At 40.5% G+C, this 21,414-nt stretch overlaps 1 protein-coding gene across 1 annotated transcript in view; it reads right to left on the bottom strand.

The window, feature by feature from the left end:
* mov10l1 (Mov10 like RISC complex RNA helicase 1) overlaps window positions 1-21,414 on the bottom strand; it is a 77,816-nt gene that overhangs the window by 3,424 nt on the left and 52,978 nt on the right. The window contains 10 exon segments of the mRNA XM_034175462.1: window positions 1,482-1,589; window positions 3,068-3,217; window positions 10,035-10,208; window positions 10,317-10,463; window positions 11,594-11,693; window positions 11,811-11,932; window positions 15,350-15,496; window positions 18,505-18,686; window positions 18,989-19,016; window positions 19,075-19,229. Coding sequence (XP_034031353.1) covers window positions 1,482-1,589; window positions 3,068-3,217; window positions 10,035-10,208; window positions 10,317-10,463; window positions 11,594-11,693; window positions 11,811-11,932; window positions 15,350-15,496; window positions 18,505-18,686; window positions 18,989-19,016; window positions 19,075-19,229 — 1,313 coding nt within the window.

The following is a 21,414-nucleotide window of genomic DNA, read 5'->3' as shown; positions in this document are numbered from 1 at the left end:
TACGTCATTGTAGTGAGCCTAGCTATGCTGCACAGCTTAGAGACTGTGGTGCGAACAAAAAGAAAAGGAGGCAGAGCTGGAGGTGGGAGAACTGAAGATGTGATTCTCTTTGGGAATGATGAGGACAGACAGAGGGATAGCAAAGATAAGATGGTTTGGACATGTGCAGAACAGGCATCCATAGCATACAGGGAGAAAGATGCTGAGGCTGGAGCCACCAGGCAGGAGGCAAAGAGGGACGTCAAAGAGAGGGTTTTTTTTTTTGTTGTTTTTTGTTTTTTTAAATGGAGGTTGAGTTAACTTAGTCCCTACCACCTCATACTGTTGGAAAGGTGTGTGTGTATAAATAAAATATTCAACAAAATGTTAATGATATTACTGCTTGGAGGTGGTCTGTTGATTTGCCAGTGCTCTTGGCTAACTGCCCAGCTGGCGTGTTACACATCTGAGTATCTCAGGATTGACACATGCACACTCGGGTGGTCCTGAAAAACTAACATCAACTTTTTCAAGGTGTTTCTTCATTTTTTTCATTCCTTTAGTGGTAAAAATAAATTGGGTGAAACTTCATGAGATTTAAAAAAATATTAACCGCTGCTGCCTGGCCCGTTTTTTTGTGACGTGCAAGTGACATTTTGAGTTATAGAATGGATACATTAGTGCAATAGTGGCAGATTTTGTTACATGTGCCCCAGGTCACATTTTTGAGGCATTTAACGTCAACATGGACTTCGTCATCAAGGACCCTCAGAGTGGGCGCCATCATTCTAGTCATGAGCAGCAGGTCCTGGATAACATTGCTGCTGTCAATGATTTTGCTGAGCAAGGAGTTGCACTTATGTACGATTACAACCAGATCCTAACAAAGGATGAACAGCAGTGCCAATACCTGCTGCAAGTTGCTGAGTGGCATCGACGTCAGTTCCCAGAGGTGAAGGAAACCTAAACCAAATGTCACTCCCCATGACTGTTTGTTTTCACCAAATAGGTGGACATGTAATACTTTTTATCTCTCCTGTATGGTCAGTTGACAGAGAAAGGACTGTTTTTTCAATTTGTATTTCATTTGTGAACAGGTATATTACTATTGCTGGTTTGCTCTAATATGTGAAACCATTGCAATTTCAACCCCGCGTGTGAAGAGGTTAGAATAGTCGCATCGAAATAAACTTTTTCACAAAACATTTTCTCATCAAGATGAAAAATTCTGTCAGGAAGCAAATTGAGTAAGTCACATTTTTATTTTTGCATACTGTAGCGGACCACCCTGATGCACACAACGTGCTATATTCCTAACTGTTATCAGTTTTCTTGTCTAAAAATCCTTCTTGGTTCCATTCCACTTTGACACTAATAATAAATAAATAAATAACAAACAAAAACAATGTATTGGTTGCAGTTTGGCTACTTTCACAATATCTCCACAGAAAGCACATTCTTATATACATAAATTAAATGACCCAGACCTTGGTTACACCTACCGTACACAAGATGATGACCAGGTATTCTTGTCCTTGAAACTCCTCAACAGAGCCCACCTTGATGTCAGAGAGGCCCACCTTGCTCAGGAGTAAACGAATCTTCTCACACTGGGGAGGAACATCACCACAAGAATGGATGATTTACAATCACTTTGAAAAGAAAAAAATGTCGGTCCAAAAGCCATTTAGGACATACAATATACAAGGAATTCAATACATAAAGGTGCGTTTACACATAAGCAAGACGCGTTACGAATGTCATTTTTCTGTCATTCGTGACACATTCCTGACATTCTTAACGTGACTTAACACTTCTGAATATGTTTCTTAATAGTGTGTGTTGGTGCGTGATATTCTTGATATTTGTGGAGCATGTTTTTGCCTGTCAAAAAATCTTCCACGAATGTCACACACCACCCTCATTTCGTTTTCACGTCGTGGAGGTCGCAACTGAGCATGTTGATCCGTCTTGATCCTTAATAGAACGTGACAACGTTCATAGTGGTTCCTGTGATGGTTCTTGGAGCCCAAACTGTCACACGTTATTGCGAAGTGACACGAAAACTGTCAAGTTTTGACATGACTTGTAACACGATGTCACATTTCACTGCGCGCCACGACAAATCAGTTTTCTGTCACGTGCGCATAACTTGGCTCCACAGCGTTCAGTTTGATGCAGTTTGCCAAAGAGGAACAGTGACACAAAGTCAGCCAAGTGTTGTTCCACAGTTCCTGTTGAAGCTCCTCAGGATGCTCCTGCAGGTGTTCCACCTGCTATTGTAACCGATAAGCGGGAGAACGAGTCTGAGTGAGAGGAACCAGAGGAGCGAGAGGAGACTCACGTGCAGCCAGAGATCTCTGCACCTCCTCCAGTCTGGCGGAGGAATAAGCGTGCGCACAATTAAACCCTGCTGCACCGCATTCAGTTTGATTGTTTACACCAAGTCGGCTAAAAGTCTCATTTCAGTGCTCTTCAGCGCGCTCCTGCAGGTGTTCCACCTTCTGCATGTGCCTGATGTTTGGGAAAACGTGCGAGACAAGAGCCGCATGAAGCCACACATCTGGCTCTGTCCTCCTCCTCCTCTCTGTGCCACTCCATGGCACAGAGCCCAACTAAGCATGCAGTCACGAAGTTCTTCTGAAAAACTGGAGTGATCTGAATTCGGTTGGATGAATATGGGTGTGTGTGTGTGGAGCCAACTCATCTCGTTCACAACGTGACAGAACTTAATGATGCGCTGTTACGCGCAATAGCGCACAACAACGCGGTACATTATTCTTGACCGTGCGTAATGGTTCCTGATAATTCTCCAGCAACACGTGCCATTAATGGTAATGTGTGGTAACAGGTTGCAGCAGTTTCTGAGGACACTTGACGCCTCTGCCGCGAATCATCACATTCGTGATCAGCGGCCAAGAATGTGTACTTCGTGGCATTCGTGACTTGTCGTCATTATGTGTAAACGCAGCAGAAAATGAAACTAATTTGAGAAACAAGTTTTCCAATTCTCATCTTATTTGTGACTGGAGCGATAACACCAAAAGCACGTTTCTAGTGATGAACCGTATAAACAGTGGAATCTTACTTGTTTTTTGTAGGGGGCAATAATGCCAATATCAGAGACATTAACAGGTTTGTAGAGCTTCTTGGCCAGCTGACAGCAATACAACATAACCTGCACTGCCTCCACTGGGTTAAACCAGGATGGGTTGTTGCCTTCCCTCATTTCTGTGCCCTTAAGAAGATCGAAATGAACAGTTCAAATAAATAAGCTTAATTTCTCAGTCACTGGGAATCAACTGTGGATAAAATACCGCTGTCAAACTGAAGCAATGACCTGGGAACGGCTAGTATTTATACTATACTAAAGCACTGTAAACAACAGTTTTAGTTTCATACCACAAGAGGGCCATGAAGACTTTACAATGGCATTATATCAGTTGTGTTGCTAACATTTATTTAGACAGTTTTGGACACGTGGGTTTTGTAGTGATCTCCCCTGACTGAAAGCTCACAAACAAGCCTATCCTAAACAGGGCACAACAGCAAAAGGTCCTGTGGGCAAATGACTGCATTCGTGGACACCTTGAGAGCATGATCTGACAGCTAACAAATACAGAAGGCATGATCTGGTTTCAAGTTTTAAATTATACCACAGCATGAAAGATGCATGGACATAAAACCACCAATACTTTCGTTTGGTGCAATGAAATAATCCCAGACAGTTCAGTCAGGATATTTTATTTAAGATCAGCATTTCATGGCAAAAAAATAAATAAATAAATAAAAATAATAAAAAAAAATGTTGGGGAAAAGTTTTCATATCACAAAATGAATAAAGATAAATAAATAAATACAGTTTACAGGAGGAAGATGGCCTTATGGACAAAACACGCTTTCAGATAGTGACGTCAAGGAGAAATACGCTGAAAATGACTGCAGACCTAAGTCAAATTCAAAGCAACATTTTAAAATGAACATCAGTAAGGACTAGTTAGGGAGCTGCTTTGTGAATATTTAAACATGTAGTATACTTTCAACACAGGTAACATGGATGTTTAGCTGGTCAAGAGCAATTTCATCCTCCTTCAAAGCAAAATGCCAGAACCAGCAAGCCATTTAACAAAATGCATTATACTTTGGAATTAATAAAAACTCCCCCAACAAACAGTGAAAATTATTTCTGTTTGATATGTTACAAGCAAAAGTTAGAAAATAATGGCATTTTTGTGCTCTGCAAGTAAACTGTATGCCCGTTGCTGCAGCTATTCTGAGCTCAGCAACACAACAGCTCCCCATTAAGCTGGAGCCAAGGTGGAGCTTGCTCCAACTCCCAGCCTCTTTTCGGCCTGAGCACAGCTAGTTACAGCCTGGCGCAGCCTCCGTACATCTGCACCCAGATAGCCAAACTCTTCTAGGTATCCTGAATTAATATTTTTGTGCATGGTTTAAGCAGCATAGTATCTTTGCCGAAAAACTCTGCCCAAGTGTGCTCGGTCTGACCGCACTTGACTTGTTAACTGTTTTTGTTTGTTGTTTATTTATTTATTTATTATTTATTTTGTTATTATAAAGACAAAGAAGAGCCTTTAATGTTATTGCGCATACAACAAAATCTGTCCACTGCATTTAAGCCATTCGAATTATAGATACAATCCAGCCACTAGGAGCAGTGGGCAGCCACAGTCCGCTGCCTGGGGACCAACTCCAGATGTAGAGACACTGTTCAGATGCAGAGAAAGGAACAGTCCCTAAATAAGCATGTTTATTAGGTCACAATGTGCAATATACTGTTCGAGTGGTAAGTGAAGCTATTGTTTGTGGATATTTGGGAAGTGGTCCACAAGAATTAACATTTTTTTTTTTTTAATGGGTAAAATGGTTCTTGGTCTGAAAACTTTTGAGAAACACTGATAGAAAGATATCCATAAGAATGAAAGGTAAAGTGTACAAGATGAGAGTAAAAGCAGCTATGCTCTTGACTCAGAAGCAGCAATGACAAAAGGCTGGAGGAGAAGCTGGAGAATGCAGTGAAAACACTGCCATTTTCCTTTGGAGTGATGAGAATGAACAGGTTTTGGAATGAGCATATGAGATGGACACTGGTCATATGGTGTGGAGACAAGGAGAAAGCAGAGAGGGTTTGGGAATGGGGCAAAGGAAGGACATTAGAAGAAAAATTCCGATGATGGCGACATCAGACAGGAGTAGAAGAATTAAAGGAGTATAAGGTTAAAGAGAACTTTTCGGAGGATTCTTCAGCACCACTGGAATGACTGTCTCCTGCAGCTTAAAGGGGATTTCACAGTGGCGTATTCGTAGAGCTGCTCATTGCAGCATTGTGTTTCATTTAAATACACCCAAAATACGCGCATAATCAGCCTTTAACAGTGTTCGTTCATACTTGCAGCTGCGTGTGTTCACGTTTTAATGGGCCTCATGTATCAATGTTGCGCACTTGTGGCGTAAATTTACGGCGTAAACTTGAAATACACCTAAGTCGCCGTGACATGTATCAAGCAGTGTGCACCTGCCCATTTCCGGCGTACGCCTGACGTGATCTTGATAAATGCGGCGGGTGGAAACGATCGTAATTATTATAAACACGCCCATAAATATTCAGACTCCGCTTCAGACACACCCTCATTTTACGACATGGAAGCCAGGAAGACGGCAAAGAAAAAGAACTCCACCAATCACGACGCGTGCCAATAGAGCGTCAAAAGCGGCCGTCGTATCAATTGTTTTGTAGTATATAATCAATAAAGTGTTACCGTGGTCCCTCATTAATCGCTGGAGTTACGTTCTAAAAAACAGCCCGAAATACGCGAAACCGCGACGTAGTCAGCGTTATTTTTTTACAATTATTATAGACTACACTACACAGTTTATACACTTTCTCAATCAGGCATGAACATTCTCTCAGTTTTCGCTCGTGTGTAAACACTCTCAAAGTTCAAACCTTAGTAGGAAAATAATACCAAACTGTTTCAGGCCCAAACATTTGTTTGAAAAATAAAAATAGAAAGTTTTCCTATAAATAATTATGATGGGATTTAGAACTAACAAATTAATTTTAACGATCAACGAACGAGGTCGGACACATAAGAAATTATTAATAGTGACTGACCAGTATTTCACAGATCGCTCCTCTGCGTCCTGGCGCTGCGCCTTTTTCCACTCAAACCTGGCTGCAGGTGTCTGTTTCCGAGTGACAAACACAGTTATGAGTAGTTGTTGGCGCTCTTTTTTCTTCTGGGCGACAAGATTCTTATAAACAGATACGCAGAACACAGAACACTGTAAAAAAAAAAAAAAAAGGCATGCAAAATTGGACTAAATACTCCGCGAGACTCCGAGGCCACGACAGGTGAACGGCGTTATAGCGAGGGACCACTGTATTCTCTTTTCACATGTCAATAATTCTTGACATGTGGATATTTGCTCGCTCAATTAATAAGACACGCCTAATCTGTCAGATTTCTTTATTTTTTAAATGTATTTCTGTATTTATTTTATTGTGACAACTGAATGGAGATGACAAAACCTGGTTGCAGCACGGGCGAATTAAGGGAATGACGAAACTACAGTTGTTATCAATTTCATTGTCTAAAACGATCACACCACATGAAGTTAAGCTCAGCGCTGCTCTGGCTCCAGGCTCGAAGTCTGGAGAAAAGGGCTGTAGCCACGGATCGTGCTCCATAACAATCCCGCAAAAGCGGGATTTGTATTGATTATTATGTAGTATATCCAGGAAAGTGTTATTTATGTAACATATGCATTGATTTGTATAATGGCACTGTTTATCATGTTGATCATCTTCATTTTTATGTGGATTCCAGCGCTGGTTCATTCTGGTGTATAATTTACGCCACCTCTCGACCTGGTGTATATTTTCAGCGCAGTGTACGCCAACAACCACACTGATAAATGCCAAGTAGCACAGCCGTTTTGGCGTACACCCCATATACGCTCAAATATCGCCGTACGCAACGTTGATACATGAGGCCCAATGTGTGCACACAGTCACGTGTGCCATGCTGCACCAGTTTCAGTGCTATTTTCTGCCTCTGTTCTCTACTGCAAGGTGTGGTGCGGCTCAAAAACAGTCATTTAACATTTTTTTTTTTTTTTAATGCAGCGAGTGCGCATTTATTTTAAAGAGTCACAGCTCTGATTAGACACACACACACACACACACACACACAGAGAGCGAGAGAGACAGAGACAGAGAGAGAGACAGAGAGAGATTTTATGCAGACATTTTTTGCAACGATGCGACACAGTGAAACAGTCCTCATATCATGAGTCCAGTATGATAAAGTGAAGCAACGATCTTGTAGTATTTATAGCTCAAGAAGAACAACAGGGAGATGTGAAGTGACGCACAGTACCGTGTTGAAGCGTGGGCGGCTCACAATAGCGGACAGTAGCACGGTGCTGCGTGTTCTCGCGTGAAGGCTCCATGCAGTGCTGTACGCCGAAGAAAATTAAACAGGTTTAATTTCTTCCATCATACGCACGTAGCCCTCAACATACTGCTGCGTATTGAGAAAAAACTCCTCGTGAAGTGGGCGGAGAGTTGCTCATTACAGCATAGATGATACGCTGTAATGAGCAACTCTACGAATACGCTACTGTGAAAGCCCCTTAAATGCTGCATAAATGGTCATATATGTAAACTTTGGTGTCCTCGTGGGTAGGGACACCAGATTTCAGCTCCATTAATTCAGTGGTTTTGGAGAGGATGATGTTTAAAGTGACAAGTAGAAAAGTGGGCGTGGTTACAGTCCAGGGGTCATATCAAGGTCAAAATTTAACATTTCACAAAATCCCAATGGAAATATATTCTGGTCTGATGATGGCTACCCCCATAGCAAATTTCAGTTCAACTGCTGCATAAATGGCTGACAAATGACTATATGTGAGATTTTCAAGATGGCCACAATGTGTTCTGAGAAGAAAATGTTTAAAATTACAACTGGAAAAATGGGTTTGATGAGAGTGCAGGGGTCACATCATGGTCAAAATTTAAAATTTTGCAAAACCTGTCAGATATATTTTTAGGTTTGCTGATTGCTACCCATGTAACAAATTTCTGCTCAATTGCTGCCTAAATTGCTGACAAATGGCTACAACCCCTGGCAAAAATTATGGAATCACCGGCCTCGGAGGATGTTCATTCAATTGTTTAATTTTGTAGAAAAAAGCAGATCACAGACATGACACAAAACTAAAGTAATTTCAAATGACAACTTTGTGGCTTTAAGAAACACTATAAGAAATCAAGAAAAAAAATTGTGGCAGTCAGTAACGGTTACTTTTTTAGACCATAGAGGAAAAAAAATTCAATTCTGAGGAATAAATTATGGAATCACCCTGTAAATTTACATCCCCAAAACTAACACCTGCATCAAATCAGATCTGTTCGGTAGTCTGCATCTAATAGGCAGTTAAAGGCAAACATAATGGTAGACCAAGGAAGACATCAAAGCGTCAAGACAGAAAACTTAAAGTAATATGTCTCAAAAATCGAAAATGCACAACAAAACAAATGAGGAATGAATGGGAGGAAACTAGAGTCAACGTCTGTGACCGAACTGTAAGAAACCGTCTAAAGGAAATGGGATTTACATACAGAAAAGCTAAACAAAAGCCATCATCAACACCTAAACAGAAAAAAACAAGGTTATAATGGGCTAAGTAAAAGCAATTGTGGACTGTGGATGACTGGATGAAAGTCATATTCAGTGATGAATCTCGAATCTGCATTGGGCAAGGTGATGATGCTGGAACTTTTGTTTGGTGCTGTTCCAATGAGATTTATAAAGATGACTGCCTGAAGAGAACATGTAAATTTCCACAGTCATTGATGATATGGGGCTGCATGTCAGGTAAAGGCACTGGGGAGATGGCTGTCATTACATCATCAATAAATGCACAATTTTACGTTGATATTTTGGACACTTTTCTTATCCCATCAATTGAAAGGATGTTTGGGGATGATGAAATCATTTTTCAAGATGATAATGCATCTTGCATAGAGCAAAAACTGTGAAAACATTCCTTGCAAAAAGACATATAGGGTCAATGTCATGGCCTGCAAATAGTCCGGATCTTAATCCAATTGAAAATCTTTGGTGGAAGTTGAAGAAAATGGTCCATGACAAGGCTCCAACCTGCAAAGCTGATCTGGCAACAGCAATCAGAGAAAGTTGGAAACAGATTGATGAAGAGTACTGTTTGTCACTCATTAAGTCCATGCCTCAGAGACTGCAAGCTGTTATAAAAGCCAGAGGTGGTGCAACAAAATACTAGTGATGTGTTGGAGCGTTCTTTTGTTTTTCATGATTCCATAATTTTTTCCTCAGAATTGAGTGATTCCATATTTTTTTCTCTCTGCTTGGTCTAAAAAAGTAACCGTTACTGACTGCCACAATTTTTTTTCCTGATTTCTTATAGTGTTTCTTAAAGCCAGAAAGTTGCCATTTGAAATGACTTTAGTTTTGTGTCATGTCTGTGATCGACTTTTTTTCTACAAAATTAAACAACTGAATGAACATCCTCCGAGGCCGGTGGTTCCATAATTTTTGCCAGGGGTTGTATATATGAGAGTTTAAAGATGGCCACCATGGTGCCCATCTTTGAAATCAGAACCAAACACCTCAAACAAACTTTGGTCTCCTCATGGGTAGGAACAGGCACACCAAGTTTCAGCAGTTTTGGAGAAGAGGATGTTTACACACGCCTATGATGCCAACAGACAGACGACCAACGACATAAGCCCCCCGGCCTTCCGTTTACGTGAGCATCTCTGTGGAAATGTGACATCATCTGTAGGGCCCCACAGAAACAGAAAGGTGCTTTTGCATCCTTTCTGCATTTTGGCAGTTTTAAAATGCACAACATACTCACAAATGACAACGTCCCATGTAATGGGGCCCCTTACAGAATAAAATCAGCTTACATATTTGTACCTAACAAATGGCAATTTCTGACATGCAGGAGCAAAGTCATATGATTAATTGGCAAATCTTAAAAACCCTCACCCTGACACCATGGAAGAGAAGTGGGAAGCCTTTTTGGGGGAGCATTTTCCAGTTGCAGAGGGATTCAACAACAGCCTTGGGGGCTTTAAACTGCAGATTGCCGCTGTAAAAAAGCTTGGAGGGCAGTGTGAGTAAGGCTTCATGAGATCGGTAGTTGTACATCAGCTTAGTCACCTGCAATATTAAGTATAAAATTTTAAAAAATCAGTTCCATTGTTATGTATGGGATATGTAACAACTATGATAGCAATTTCTACACATTTATGCATGTAGATCACCAACCAGATTAGGGTTGTATCCCCACTCCTGTCTGGTATACAGCGGCTTGGCCATCAACCTCTCCAACAAGGATATACCCAGACCAAAAGCAGCAGCCAGACTGGACTTCACTATTGGGCCCAACTGGCAGGGGTCTCCAACCAACACTATCTGAGCATGCAAGATAATGATATGATCACTATTAATTAATTAGACCCTCTATTTTCAGGTAAAATCAACTTTCACCATAAATTACCCAGATTTATAGGGGCAAATAAATAGGGGCATGTGGGTCAGATATCCCTTCTTTAAGAGTGGAATTATGTCTTGTTTACCATATTTTCCAGACTATTCATTTTAAACTAGTTTGGGAGGTTCTGTGATTTCTAATCTGAAGTGAGTAATGTAAAAAAAAAACCAAGAGTTTAACAGTGCACAAAAAATAATCAGTTTGGTATGTTTTCTGTACAGCAGAAACAACAAAAAGGATTAAAAGGTATTTATTTAGCCTATGTTCTTTAGATCAATGTGTGACTGACGTCTTTCCAGATTGTTACCTCCGCCAAGGAGGTTATGTTTTCATGTCCGTTTGTTTGTTGGTTTGTTAGCAGGATTAGTCAAAAATCCTCAACGGATTGCAATGAAATTTTTTTTACCACGGGTGTATCTTGGCCTAACTTAGAAGTCATTAAATTTTGGTAATGATCTGGAACACGATCCGGATCCAGTAATTTTTTTAGGATTCTTTATCATTGCAGGATAGGGCCAATTTCAACATTTTTGCATCTAAATTCATGAAGACAGGTCACAAAGGCTGAACAAAAATTAAGTTACGACACAATAATTTAGCATTTGTTTCTATTCATTGAATAAACATTAGAAAATAAAAAAAACTTGTGTAGTTCATGCAGTTTCTCTTTATAAATACATTTGCTGAAGATCTAAGGGTTTAACCACTGAATCTGAAACACTGATCGTAGAATAAGTCTCTTTGCCAAAGGGTATTCCATGTGACATCAGTGACCTTATGGCCTTGGCGGAGGTTTGCGCTCTCCGAGTGCTTCTAGTTATAAAGTGTTCTTCTTTAAATTCTTGTGAGATATATGTTTAAAAAGTAAATGTAACTTGTACTCCTGTGGGACTAAGTCCAGAAAAAACAGTAAATATTACATCAGTGCTTCCCAACCCTGATCCTCAAGACTTAAAGTACTGCACATTTTCCTTCATGAGGACCAGGACTGGGAAACACTGCTACATTATTGTCCAAATGTGTTTCTTATACTACATATAACTGTGCTGACCTGTCCACTGGTCTCCGAGACAAGACTTATAGGAATCAGAGACTCTGGCTCTGTGGCTTGGCCAGCTTCATCTAGAAAGACATGAGTGAAATGGCCCACTCTAGGGAAGAAGTCAGAGTTTCAAAATAAATTTAAAATTAGTATAAAATTAGGGGGAAAAAAAAGCTTTTTTTTAAATTACTATTGCAGCTATTCCAGACAACACCACAAGCCTTACGGTATTCCAATATTATGGAACATTCCAGCACTAGAACAGGTGCTGACGACAATCCTATGAAAAGCGGCATGGCGGATGTCTTCTCCTGCTCTTGAATATGGTTTCAGAACATCTGGGATGAACTAAGACAAAAAAAAAGAAAAAAAAAAAAGTTTTTCTATATATATATATATATATATATATATATATATATATATATATATATATATATATATATATATATATATATATATATACATACATATACACACACACACACACACACACACACACACACACACACACACACACACACCCACACAAAATCCCAATTCCAATGAAGTTGGGATGTTGTGTAAAATGTAAATAAAAACAGAATACAATGATTTGAAAATCCTTTTCACCCTATATTCAACTGAATACACCATAAAGACAAGATATTTAATGTTCAAACTGATAGACTTTTTTGTTTTTGTGGAAACAGGTGAATGTCATGATTGGGTATAAAAGTAACATCCCCAAAAGGCTCAGCCGTTCACAAGCAAAGACGGGGCGAGGATCACCACTTTGTGAATAACTGCGTGAAAAAAATAGTCCAACAGTTTATGAGCAATGTTTCTCAATGTTCAATTGCAAGGAATTTAGGGATTCCATGATCTACAGTCTATAATATAATCAGAAGATTCAGAGAATCTGGATAACTTCCTACACGTAAGGGGCAAGGCCGAAAACCAACATTGAATGCCCGTGACTTTCGATCCCTCAGGCGGCACTTCATTAAAAAACATCATTGTATAAAGGATCTTACCGCATGGGCTCAGGAACACTTCAGAAAACCATTGTCAGTTAACACAGTTCATCGCTACATCTACAAGTGTAAGTTAAAACTCTACCATGCAAAGCGAAAGCCATACAACATCCAGAAACATCGTCGCCTTCTCTGGACCTGAGCAAAATCTGAAATGGACAGACGCAAAGTGGAAAAGTGTGCTGTGGTCTGATGAGTCCACATTTCAAATTGTTTTTGGAAATCATGGATGTTGTGTCCCTCAGACAAGAGAGGAAAAATACCATCCAGATTGTTATCAGCACAAAGTTCAAAAGCCAGCATCTGTGATGGTATGGGGGTGTGTTAGTGCCCATGGCATGGACAACTTACACATCTGTGATGGCACCATCAGTGCTGAAAGGTACATCCAGGTTTTGGAGCAATACATGCTGCAATCCAAGCAACATCTTTTTCAGGGATGTCCCTGATTATTTCAGCAAGACAATGCCAAGCCACATTCTGCACGTGTTACAACAGCATGGCTTTGTAGTAAAAGAGTCCGGGTACTAGTATGGCCTGCCTGCAGTCCAGACCTGTCGCCCACTGAAAATGTGTGGTGCATTATGAAGTACAAAATATGACAACGGAGACCCCGGACTGTTGCACAACTGAAGTCGTACATCAAGCAAGAATGGGAAAGAATTCCACCTACAAAGCTTCAACAATTAGTGTCCTCAGTTCCCAAACACTTATTGAGTGTTGTTAGAAGGGAAGGTGATGTAACACAGTGGTAAACATACCACTGTACCAGCTTTTTTGAAACGTGTTGCAGGCATCCATTTCAAAATGAGCAAATATTTGCACAAAAACAATAATGTTTATCAGTTTGAACATTAAATATCTTGTCTTTGTGGTGTATTCAATTGAATACAGGTTAAAGAGGATTTGCAAATCATTGTACGAGGTCTGTGAGAAAAGTATCCGACCTTTTTATTTTATGCAAAAACATATATATGGATTTGATTCATATGTTTTTACGTCAGCCAAGCTTGAACCTTCGTGCGCATGCGTGAGTTTTTCCACGCCTGTCGGTTGCGTCATTCTCCTGTGGGCAGGCTTTGAGTGAGCACTGCTCCACCCCTCTCGTCGTCGTTTCATTGCGAGGAAATGGCGGAATGATTTGGGCTTTTTTTCCATCAGAATTTTTTCAGAAACTGTTAGAGACAGGCAGCTGGAAACCATTCAAAAAATTTATCTGGCTTTCGGTGAAAATTTTGTGGGCTTCACAGAGAATACGGAGTGTTACTACAGCTTTAACGACGGCCCATAATGGCGCACGGCGCGTCGCGCTGTGAGCCGCCATCGAGAGGCAGAAATCACCACATCATTTCTAAACGGATCGCTGTGTGGAGCCGGGACCGTCGTGTGCAATTTCTCTGGTTATTACAAGAGCTGGACATCAGCCATTTTCCGTCAGATTTCACTTTTAACAAGAGATTTTGTCATGGAAAGCTTCGCTCATCACGACCGATTCGCTGATGAAGCGAGACAAAGGAACACCTCCGTTTCAGAGTTTTAGAGGACAAGTTGGGACATGCCTATCTCGGCTTTCAGTGCTTACCAGTCGAGTGAGTATAAGAGAAATTGTGGAGAGCTGGGGCATGTCCCAACTTGTCCTTTAACACTCCGAAACAGAGGTGTTCCTTTGTCTCGCTTCATCAGCGAATCGGTCGTGACGAGCGAAGCCTCCGCGCGGCTTTCCATGACAAAATCTCTTGTTAAAAGTGAAATGTGCCGGAAAATGGCTGATGTCCAGCTCTTGTGATAACCAGAGAAATTGCACACGACGGTCCCGGCTCCACACAGCCATCCGTTTAGAAATGATGTGGTGGTTTCTGCCTCTTGATGGCGGCTCGGAGCGCGGCGTGCTGTGCGCCATTATGGGCCGTCCTTAAAGCTGTAGTAACACTCCTTATTCTCTGTGAAGCCCGTAAAATTTTCACCGAAAGCCAGATAAATTTTTCGAATGGTTTCCAGCTGCCTGTCTCTAACAGTTTCTGAAAAAATTCTGATGGAAAAAAAGCCCAAATCATTCTGCCATTTCCTCGCAATGAAACAATGACGAGAGGGGTGGACCAGTGCTCACTCAAAGCCTGCTCACAGGCGAATGATGCAACCGACAGGCGTGGAAAAACTCACGCATGCGCACGAAGGTTCAAGCTTGGCTGACGTAAAAACATATGAATCAAATCCATATATTTTTTGCATAAAATAAAAAGGTCGGATACTTTTCTCACAGACCTCGTATTCTTTTTTATTTACATTTTACACAACGTCCCAACTTCATTGGAATATATATATATATATATATATATATATATATATATATATATATATATATATATATATATATATATATATATCATGATTTTCAATGACATAATTCAGAAATAAATGCAAACTTACTGATTCACAAAATGGAGATATTGGAGATAATGGAGATATTCTGAATTATTCTTGAAATTATGGGCACGACTGATTTGACCAGGATTGTACATTAATAGAGCAATCAAGCATGACATTAAAATCACTGAGACAGAAGTTGTCATCTTGATTTGCATTTAGAAATCACTTAAAAAAAAAAAAACTGCATTATGCAAACTGGTGGCAGTGGCAGTTACAATATGTGTACTGTGCACAAAAACAAGTTTTCTTTTTATAAATAAAACACAAGTGAAACATTCATCCAGTGCTGCACAATAACTTCCTCTCCTATAATGATATACAATACCTCTTCTTGCCTGTAAGAAGCATTGACACGTGCCAAACTGGCAGTATGCAGGAACCCACTATCATGTAGACGGATACACACAAGGTCAGCAGCGCTGTTGGATGGGGTACATACAAGGATCCGACTATTGGGAAGAAAATGGTACACCTGGAGGTGGAAGGAATGAAATCACTTAAGTACACCAACGCAGAAGCAACACAACAATATCCCACCATATGTACGAGGGTACAGTGACACATCTGATTATATTTATAACAATGATTACCATTTTTAATGAACATGAACAAGATTAAGCTGTACTACTTTAATTGACTATATTTGGAAATTTGCTTTGGAATGTGTTCTGCAATTAGACAAATACAGTGCACTCAGAGAAGGTCTACCTCTGAAAAGGTCCAACAGCTTTCTATTTAACCATCCACCAAATCAGTAAGAATGTCAAATGGCATTTCTCTTCAAAAGTAAGCAGAATAAATGTTAGAGTGGGTGACCTAGTAGATGCCGGCCCCACTTGTGATGAGGAAGCACCAGCTGTACAATGTCCCACAAACCTGTGTGTTTAGATTAAAGTCAGATGATATGTGTACTGGCTCAAGCACTGACAGCTGTGCACATGGCTTTGTTTGTCCCGATAGCCGCCGACCAGAAGCACGCGCCACGCATGTGTACTGGTGAAGCTAAGCTTGCTTATACTGTCCACTGCCAGGATGAAAGCAAGGTGTTTATTGATGATTTTGGCTCCATTGTATAGACTGTGCAAGATAGTATGGATTATAGAGCTCTATACAATTTCTCAAAACCTTCATTTTGCAAAAGTTAAAACTATACATATGTATGGTTAGACCTGCGATACTAAATACATAATGTATTTATGTGCTTAATAAGGATTATAGAAATTCTATTTAATTTCATGCATCAATGTGTGGTGTATGTGTACAACCCAGCTATTTAGTATTTTCGTTATATTGCTTTATATATGTTCTATTCGTATTTTCTTTTGTACATTTTCACCTTTCCTTTGGCTTTTTCCTATCCCAAATTGACATCAAACAGACATATAGGTTATGACAAGATTCCTAAATCCAAAACCCTTTACAATTTTCATATTTATGGCTTCTATAAACCATATCAGCAACCTGATTTTAAAAGCTTTTGGTTAAACACAGATTTTATTTAATGGTTACTTTCAGACAAAGTACTATACTTGCCCCTCGGAATGCCCTGGGTGTTCCTCACAAAATTCTGCCTGAAGAGAGGGTGGGCTTTCCAAGAGCGTAATATTGGCAACATGCTTGTGAATCACCCACCCTCTCTTCATGCAGAATTTACCAAGACCGCCCAGGGTGTTCTAAAGTGTGAGTACAGTACTTTTAATCTGAAAGGAACCATCAAATGAAAGAATCCATGTTTGACTACTTTTTACATGTAAAATGTACCAAAGGTTCCATGTTAAAAATCCTTAAAGTGACAATTCTATGACTTGGATATAACAATAATGTAAATAAAATTTCAGCCTGCAAAGGCTCAATTTAAAATTCTATGATATACTGTATATACATTTTAGATGATATATGTGCTAATTCCTTATTCTATGTTAGTTATCAAGTGTTTGTTTGGAAGTTTCTGAGAGTTAAGTTTCACTTCCATCATATGTGCAAGTTTCAGAAACAGGGAGACCTCCCCCTGTTGGTGAGAGCCAGTAACATTAGAAATATGAGACTAAACCAGACCTACTGTGATGCCCACAAGGTATAAAAATTGTATGACTCTTTAGGGACCTTTTCACAAGATGAATGCTGTCTGTGAGAGGCCCAGGCCTGACGTCCACATGAACTTCAATAAATTCAAAATGAGAAATATAGTGATTGTTGTGGAATGTTACATAAAAGAACCGGGGGAAATTACATAAACAAATCTCCTAATGAGCCTTCTGCTTAATTTGAAAGACAGACCCACATAGTTTGGCAGAGACCAACCAAGTGAGTGAGGGGCACAGTATGCAGCAGATCCTTTGCATATAAAGCCATAGTCATGCTTTTAACTCCCATTGTTTTCGGATGAATCAACTCAGTGTTAATGGGCTATTTCTGCCTGCAAATTCAGACAGTGTGATAAAAGGCTCCGGATAATGTATCATAAAAAATGTTAGGTTAATAATGATATACGATTATGCTTGAAACGGACGGGCCAAATGGTGTATTACACAGCAGAAAATTACACGCCTCCAGTCACTTGCACAGAGCAAAGTGCACAAAAACTTCCTTTAACTGTTGTTTGAGCAGCATTGGAGTGGAGAAAAAAAGCTCTGTAAATAGGGCAAAAACAAAGATGGGGAGATGTTAACTGGCAAGGGGCACAAAATAAAAGTGAAAGCGATCTTGTGTGTCATCGACTAAAGTTGGGGAAACTTGGCAAAAAAAGGTTATCCAACCAAGGATTATAGTTTAGCTCATGCTCATAAAAGTAAGTCCCTTCGTCTGCCTCCTTGTTTGCACTCGGGGTCCCCACAGCAAATCTAAGGTGGATCTGCATGTTGAACTGGCACAGGTTTTACGCCGGATGCCCTTCCTGACGCAACTCCACATTACATGGAGAAATGTGGCAGGGGTGGGATTTGAACCCGGAACCTTCTGCACTGAAATGAAGCGCATTAACCACTTGGCCACCACCCTTGCTTGAGCTCATGCTCATAGCAAGATGAAAAAAATAAAAATAAAAAACGTGAACATGTAGGCTTTTTTGTGTGAACAGTGTTGGCAGAAAACCTTTCTACACTCAAGTCACCATCAAGTGACATGGGGGGGAGACACCTCCCATACTGACCATTTCCCAATAAAAGCTCCAGACATGCACTCACCACTGCTACAAAAGCAGTATTGGGTATCGTTTTCCAACCTCACATCCAAAGTGCTTACCAATTTTATGAATTTGTTTGTGCTTTTGACTGCTTACAGATTCACTTTAGGATTTTACATAAGTTTACGCTGAGCACTCTTGATGACAACTTCAGCTCTATGCAGAGAAATGTGCACACAGCTCCTGGTGTTCCGAAGCAACCTCCCAAGTGCTTATCAGGGCAGTCTCTACTGGTATTTGGAGGGATCAGGTGTGGCATAGCCGCACAAAGTGAGTCACAAAAGCTAGTTTCTGCACACCTGCAGTATGACCTCGATTAGAGTGATCGTTTTTCCAGTGCCTGGGGGTCCAAAGAGCACATATGGAATGGGCCGACACAATCCTGCCAGGATCTCCTTAACGGCATCTCTCTGATGGTGGTTGAGGTTGGTGTTAAAAAAGTGCCCTTGGCTGGGGATTGGTTTCAAGGGCAGACAACTGTCTAAAAGCAGATACATTTGTCATTAATGCCCACATTATCAGTGACTCGCATGTTAGCACAATATCTGGACAAAAGCCCATAAACAAATACATCTCACAGGCACTACTGGCTCTGGTATCCATCACATTGGATGTGAAATCTAGAGCATGCATGACAGAAAACTGATAACTGTTTGCCACTATCCAGCGTTCAATAGCTTTAAAGCAAAGTCAGCATGATAATCAATGTGAAATTTGACTGATGTTGAGTACAGAGCCAAAATAAAACGCCATGTCACAGTCCACATACTCTTTACACAACACCTGTACCTTTAGTTTGTGTCGACTTTGACTTCGTATCAGTGATGGTCCCAGATGCCACTCCATTTTTTATGACTGGAACCTAACACAATCACACTCAATTAAAAGCCAGTTATTGAATTCCATGTTTTAATATTTTGGCTGTCTTTTACCTCATTTTCCTCCATTTTGTTTTGGACTGGGTCTTCAGTCCACTTTCCAGCCCACTGAGGTGCCTGGAAACTGAGTCTAGAAGGGAACAAAACTGCACAATAGTGCAAAGCAACAAATTAATGTTTTTTTTTTTTTTGCTTGCTGGCTCATTAATGGAGACATGATTACACCTTAGGTGAAGTTAATGCCAGTTCATTGACAGGTAAACTGATGGCAGATGTTATCAATTACCAACTTTGTCTTTTTACCTCCACCAGCTAAATTGCAGGAGGTTATGATTTTGCCCCTGTTTGTTTTTTTGTCTGTCTCTGTTTTGTGAACAGCCTGGACCCCACAATTTTTCATATATTGTTAAGTTTTTTTTTTGGTTAACTGAAGATTCATATCCTGACTGCAGAGCTCTCAAGCTGAGATACGCTCAAGTTATTTTCCGACAAATCTTGTCTTGCAAGTCATAGCAGTGAAATGTTTCAGAATATCAGACAATAGCATGAGAGCGTGACAACAATGTTGAGTCTCATGCCGAATGCATGAGATCGCTTTTAAGCACGAGTCTCACTCCAAATGAGTGAAACTTAAGAGCTCTGTGACAGGCAAGAACTCCATCAATTTTCAAGGTCACAGGTCAAAGTCAGGAAAAATCTTGGGAAATAAAAAAAAAATTCCTCTAACATTGAATGAATTTTCAAAAATTCATAATTGATATGCTGCCACGCATACATCATTTCAGAGTGTCAGCAGCGATTCACTGATTTAGCCTCGTTTCTGCTTAAAACTGACTTTAAGAGGTTTGACCTTGTCATCTGATGGTTAATAATCACATTACTCCCTCTGATCGCTTTGGGTGTAGAGAGTCAGTCTGAGACGTGCTGCTGTCGTGCTCTGGTTGGTCCTCTGTCTTTTATTATGAAATAATGCTGAATCTATGTGGAAATGATTGTTGTACAAAAGCTTCAGATATCTGTTGCTGAGATAGATGATGAATGCAGAAACGAGGCGATAATCGGTGAATTGCTGCTGACACCGACCATTCGGTTGTCGACACAGAGCCTTCACAGAGTTGCACTCTGCTGCGAATGGCTGCATAAGGTGGGCGGGGGGATCATAGCAGGAATGGCTGCATAAGTTGTGCACAGGCGAGGAGCATAGCAGGAATGGCTGCGCAAGTTGCATGCAGGGAGGAGCTTTGCTCCATGACGTTTTTACAGACTGCCTGGGCACTCAGATGGATTTGATACATTGGAAAAAGTCAGAATACATTATTTCCAAGAGTTAATGGGCTTTATTTAATGTACCACAATCGTGAGTGAACTTGAGAAGGTGAAGGCGGAGCTGCAGCCGGCAATCGCGTGCAAGACCCATCCATAAGCAGTTATAGTGGACATAGAAGCTTGGCCCGTCTCTTCTTCTGTGGTTTTGAAGCTCCACTGCCAGCAAAATTCAGCGGGATGAATAGTCTAGCAATGCAGATATGTACTGATAAAAAACCTAAAAGGATTTTTTTTGCCGGACAGGCGTAGTTATGCAGAACTGCGGAAGCATGGTACAGTAGTGCACAGACTTACATACAGTAGCGTCCAGTGCTCTACGCCGCAAGTCTGTGAAAAAATTAAACAGGTCTAATTTTTTGCGTCCATTTTGCTCAGCATATTACCACGTAGGGCTGCATAAGCTCAGCGTAGGCAGTACGCCACATTACGCAATTCTACCTCAGCCCGGTGTGAAAGGGGCTTTAGCTGCAGAATCACTCAGTCAAGCCGAATGAACATTTTATATTTGTAAATTGTTCAATCTATGTTGTTAAATTTTTTACTGCTGTGTCTACAAGAAAACTATGGAGTTAAATTTGTCCCATTAATACCTGCAAATGCAGAGAGGGTGATCTACAAACATTCCTTGACCCGTGATGTCACACAGCCCCCCTGTCCAAATCGTTTGTGTCGGATTTGTGCTGTTAAAATAATAATTTGTGCTTTTACGGTTTCACCTGTTCACTGGCTGCTGTGTCTGTCTCCCGATGTCACAGTCTGATCGGTCCCTCTGTCTAATCAGTTCCCCCTTGACTTGGCATCACTCCAAACAGTCACTGAATAAAGCTCCCAGCAGGGTGATGTCAATCACTTGTTCTTCTGCATTAATATTGTGGTTATGACTCCCAGACTGAGTGTTTTGCTTTTTCCTGACACAAATCGAAGACAGCGAATGTCCCCTCTGTTGCCACGTTCAACACAAGCAAAGGTGTCAAAACGCATAGAACACTGCTATCCAGTAGATGG

This window comes from Thalassophryne amazonica, chromosome 8 (genome assembly GCF_902500255.1).
Source record: "Thalassophryne amazonica chromosome 8, fThaAma1.1, whole genome shotgun sequence".
Classification (NCBI taxonomy): domain Eukaryota; kingdom Metazoa; phylum Chordata; class Actinopteri; order Batrachoidiformes; family Batrachoididae; genus Thalassophryne; species Thalassophryne amazonica.
The sequence above is the reverse complement of the archived record's forward strand: the minus strand, read 5'-3'. Positions and strand labels throughout refer to the sequence as shown.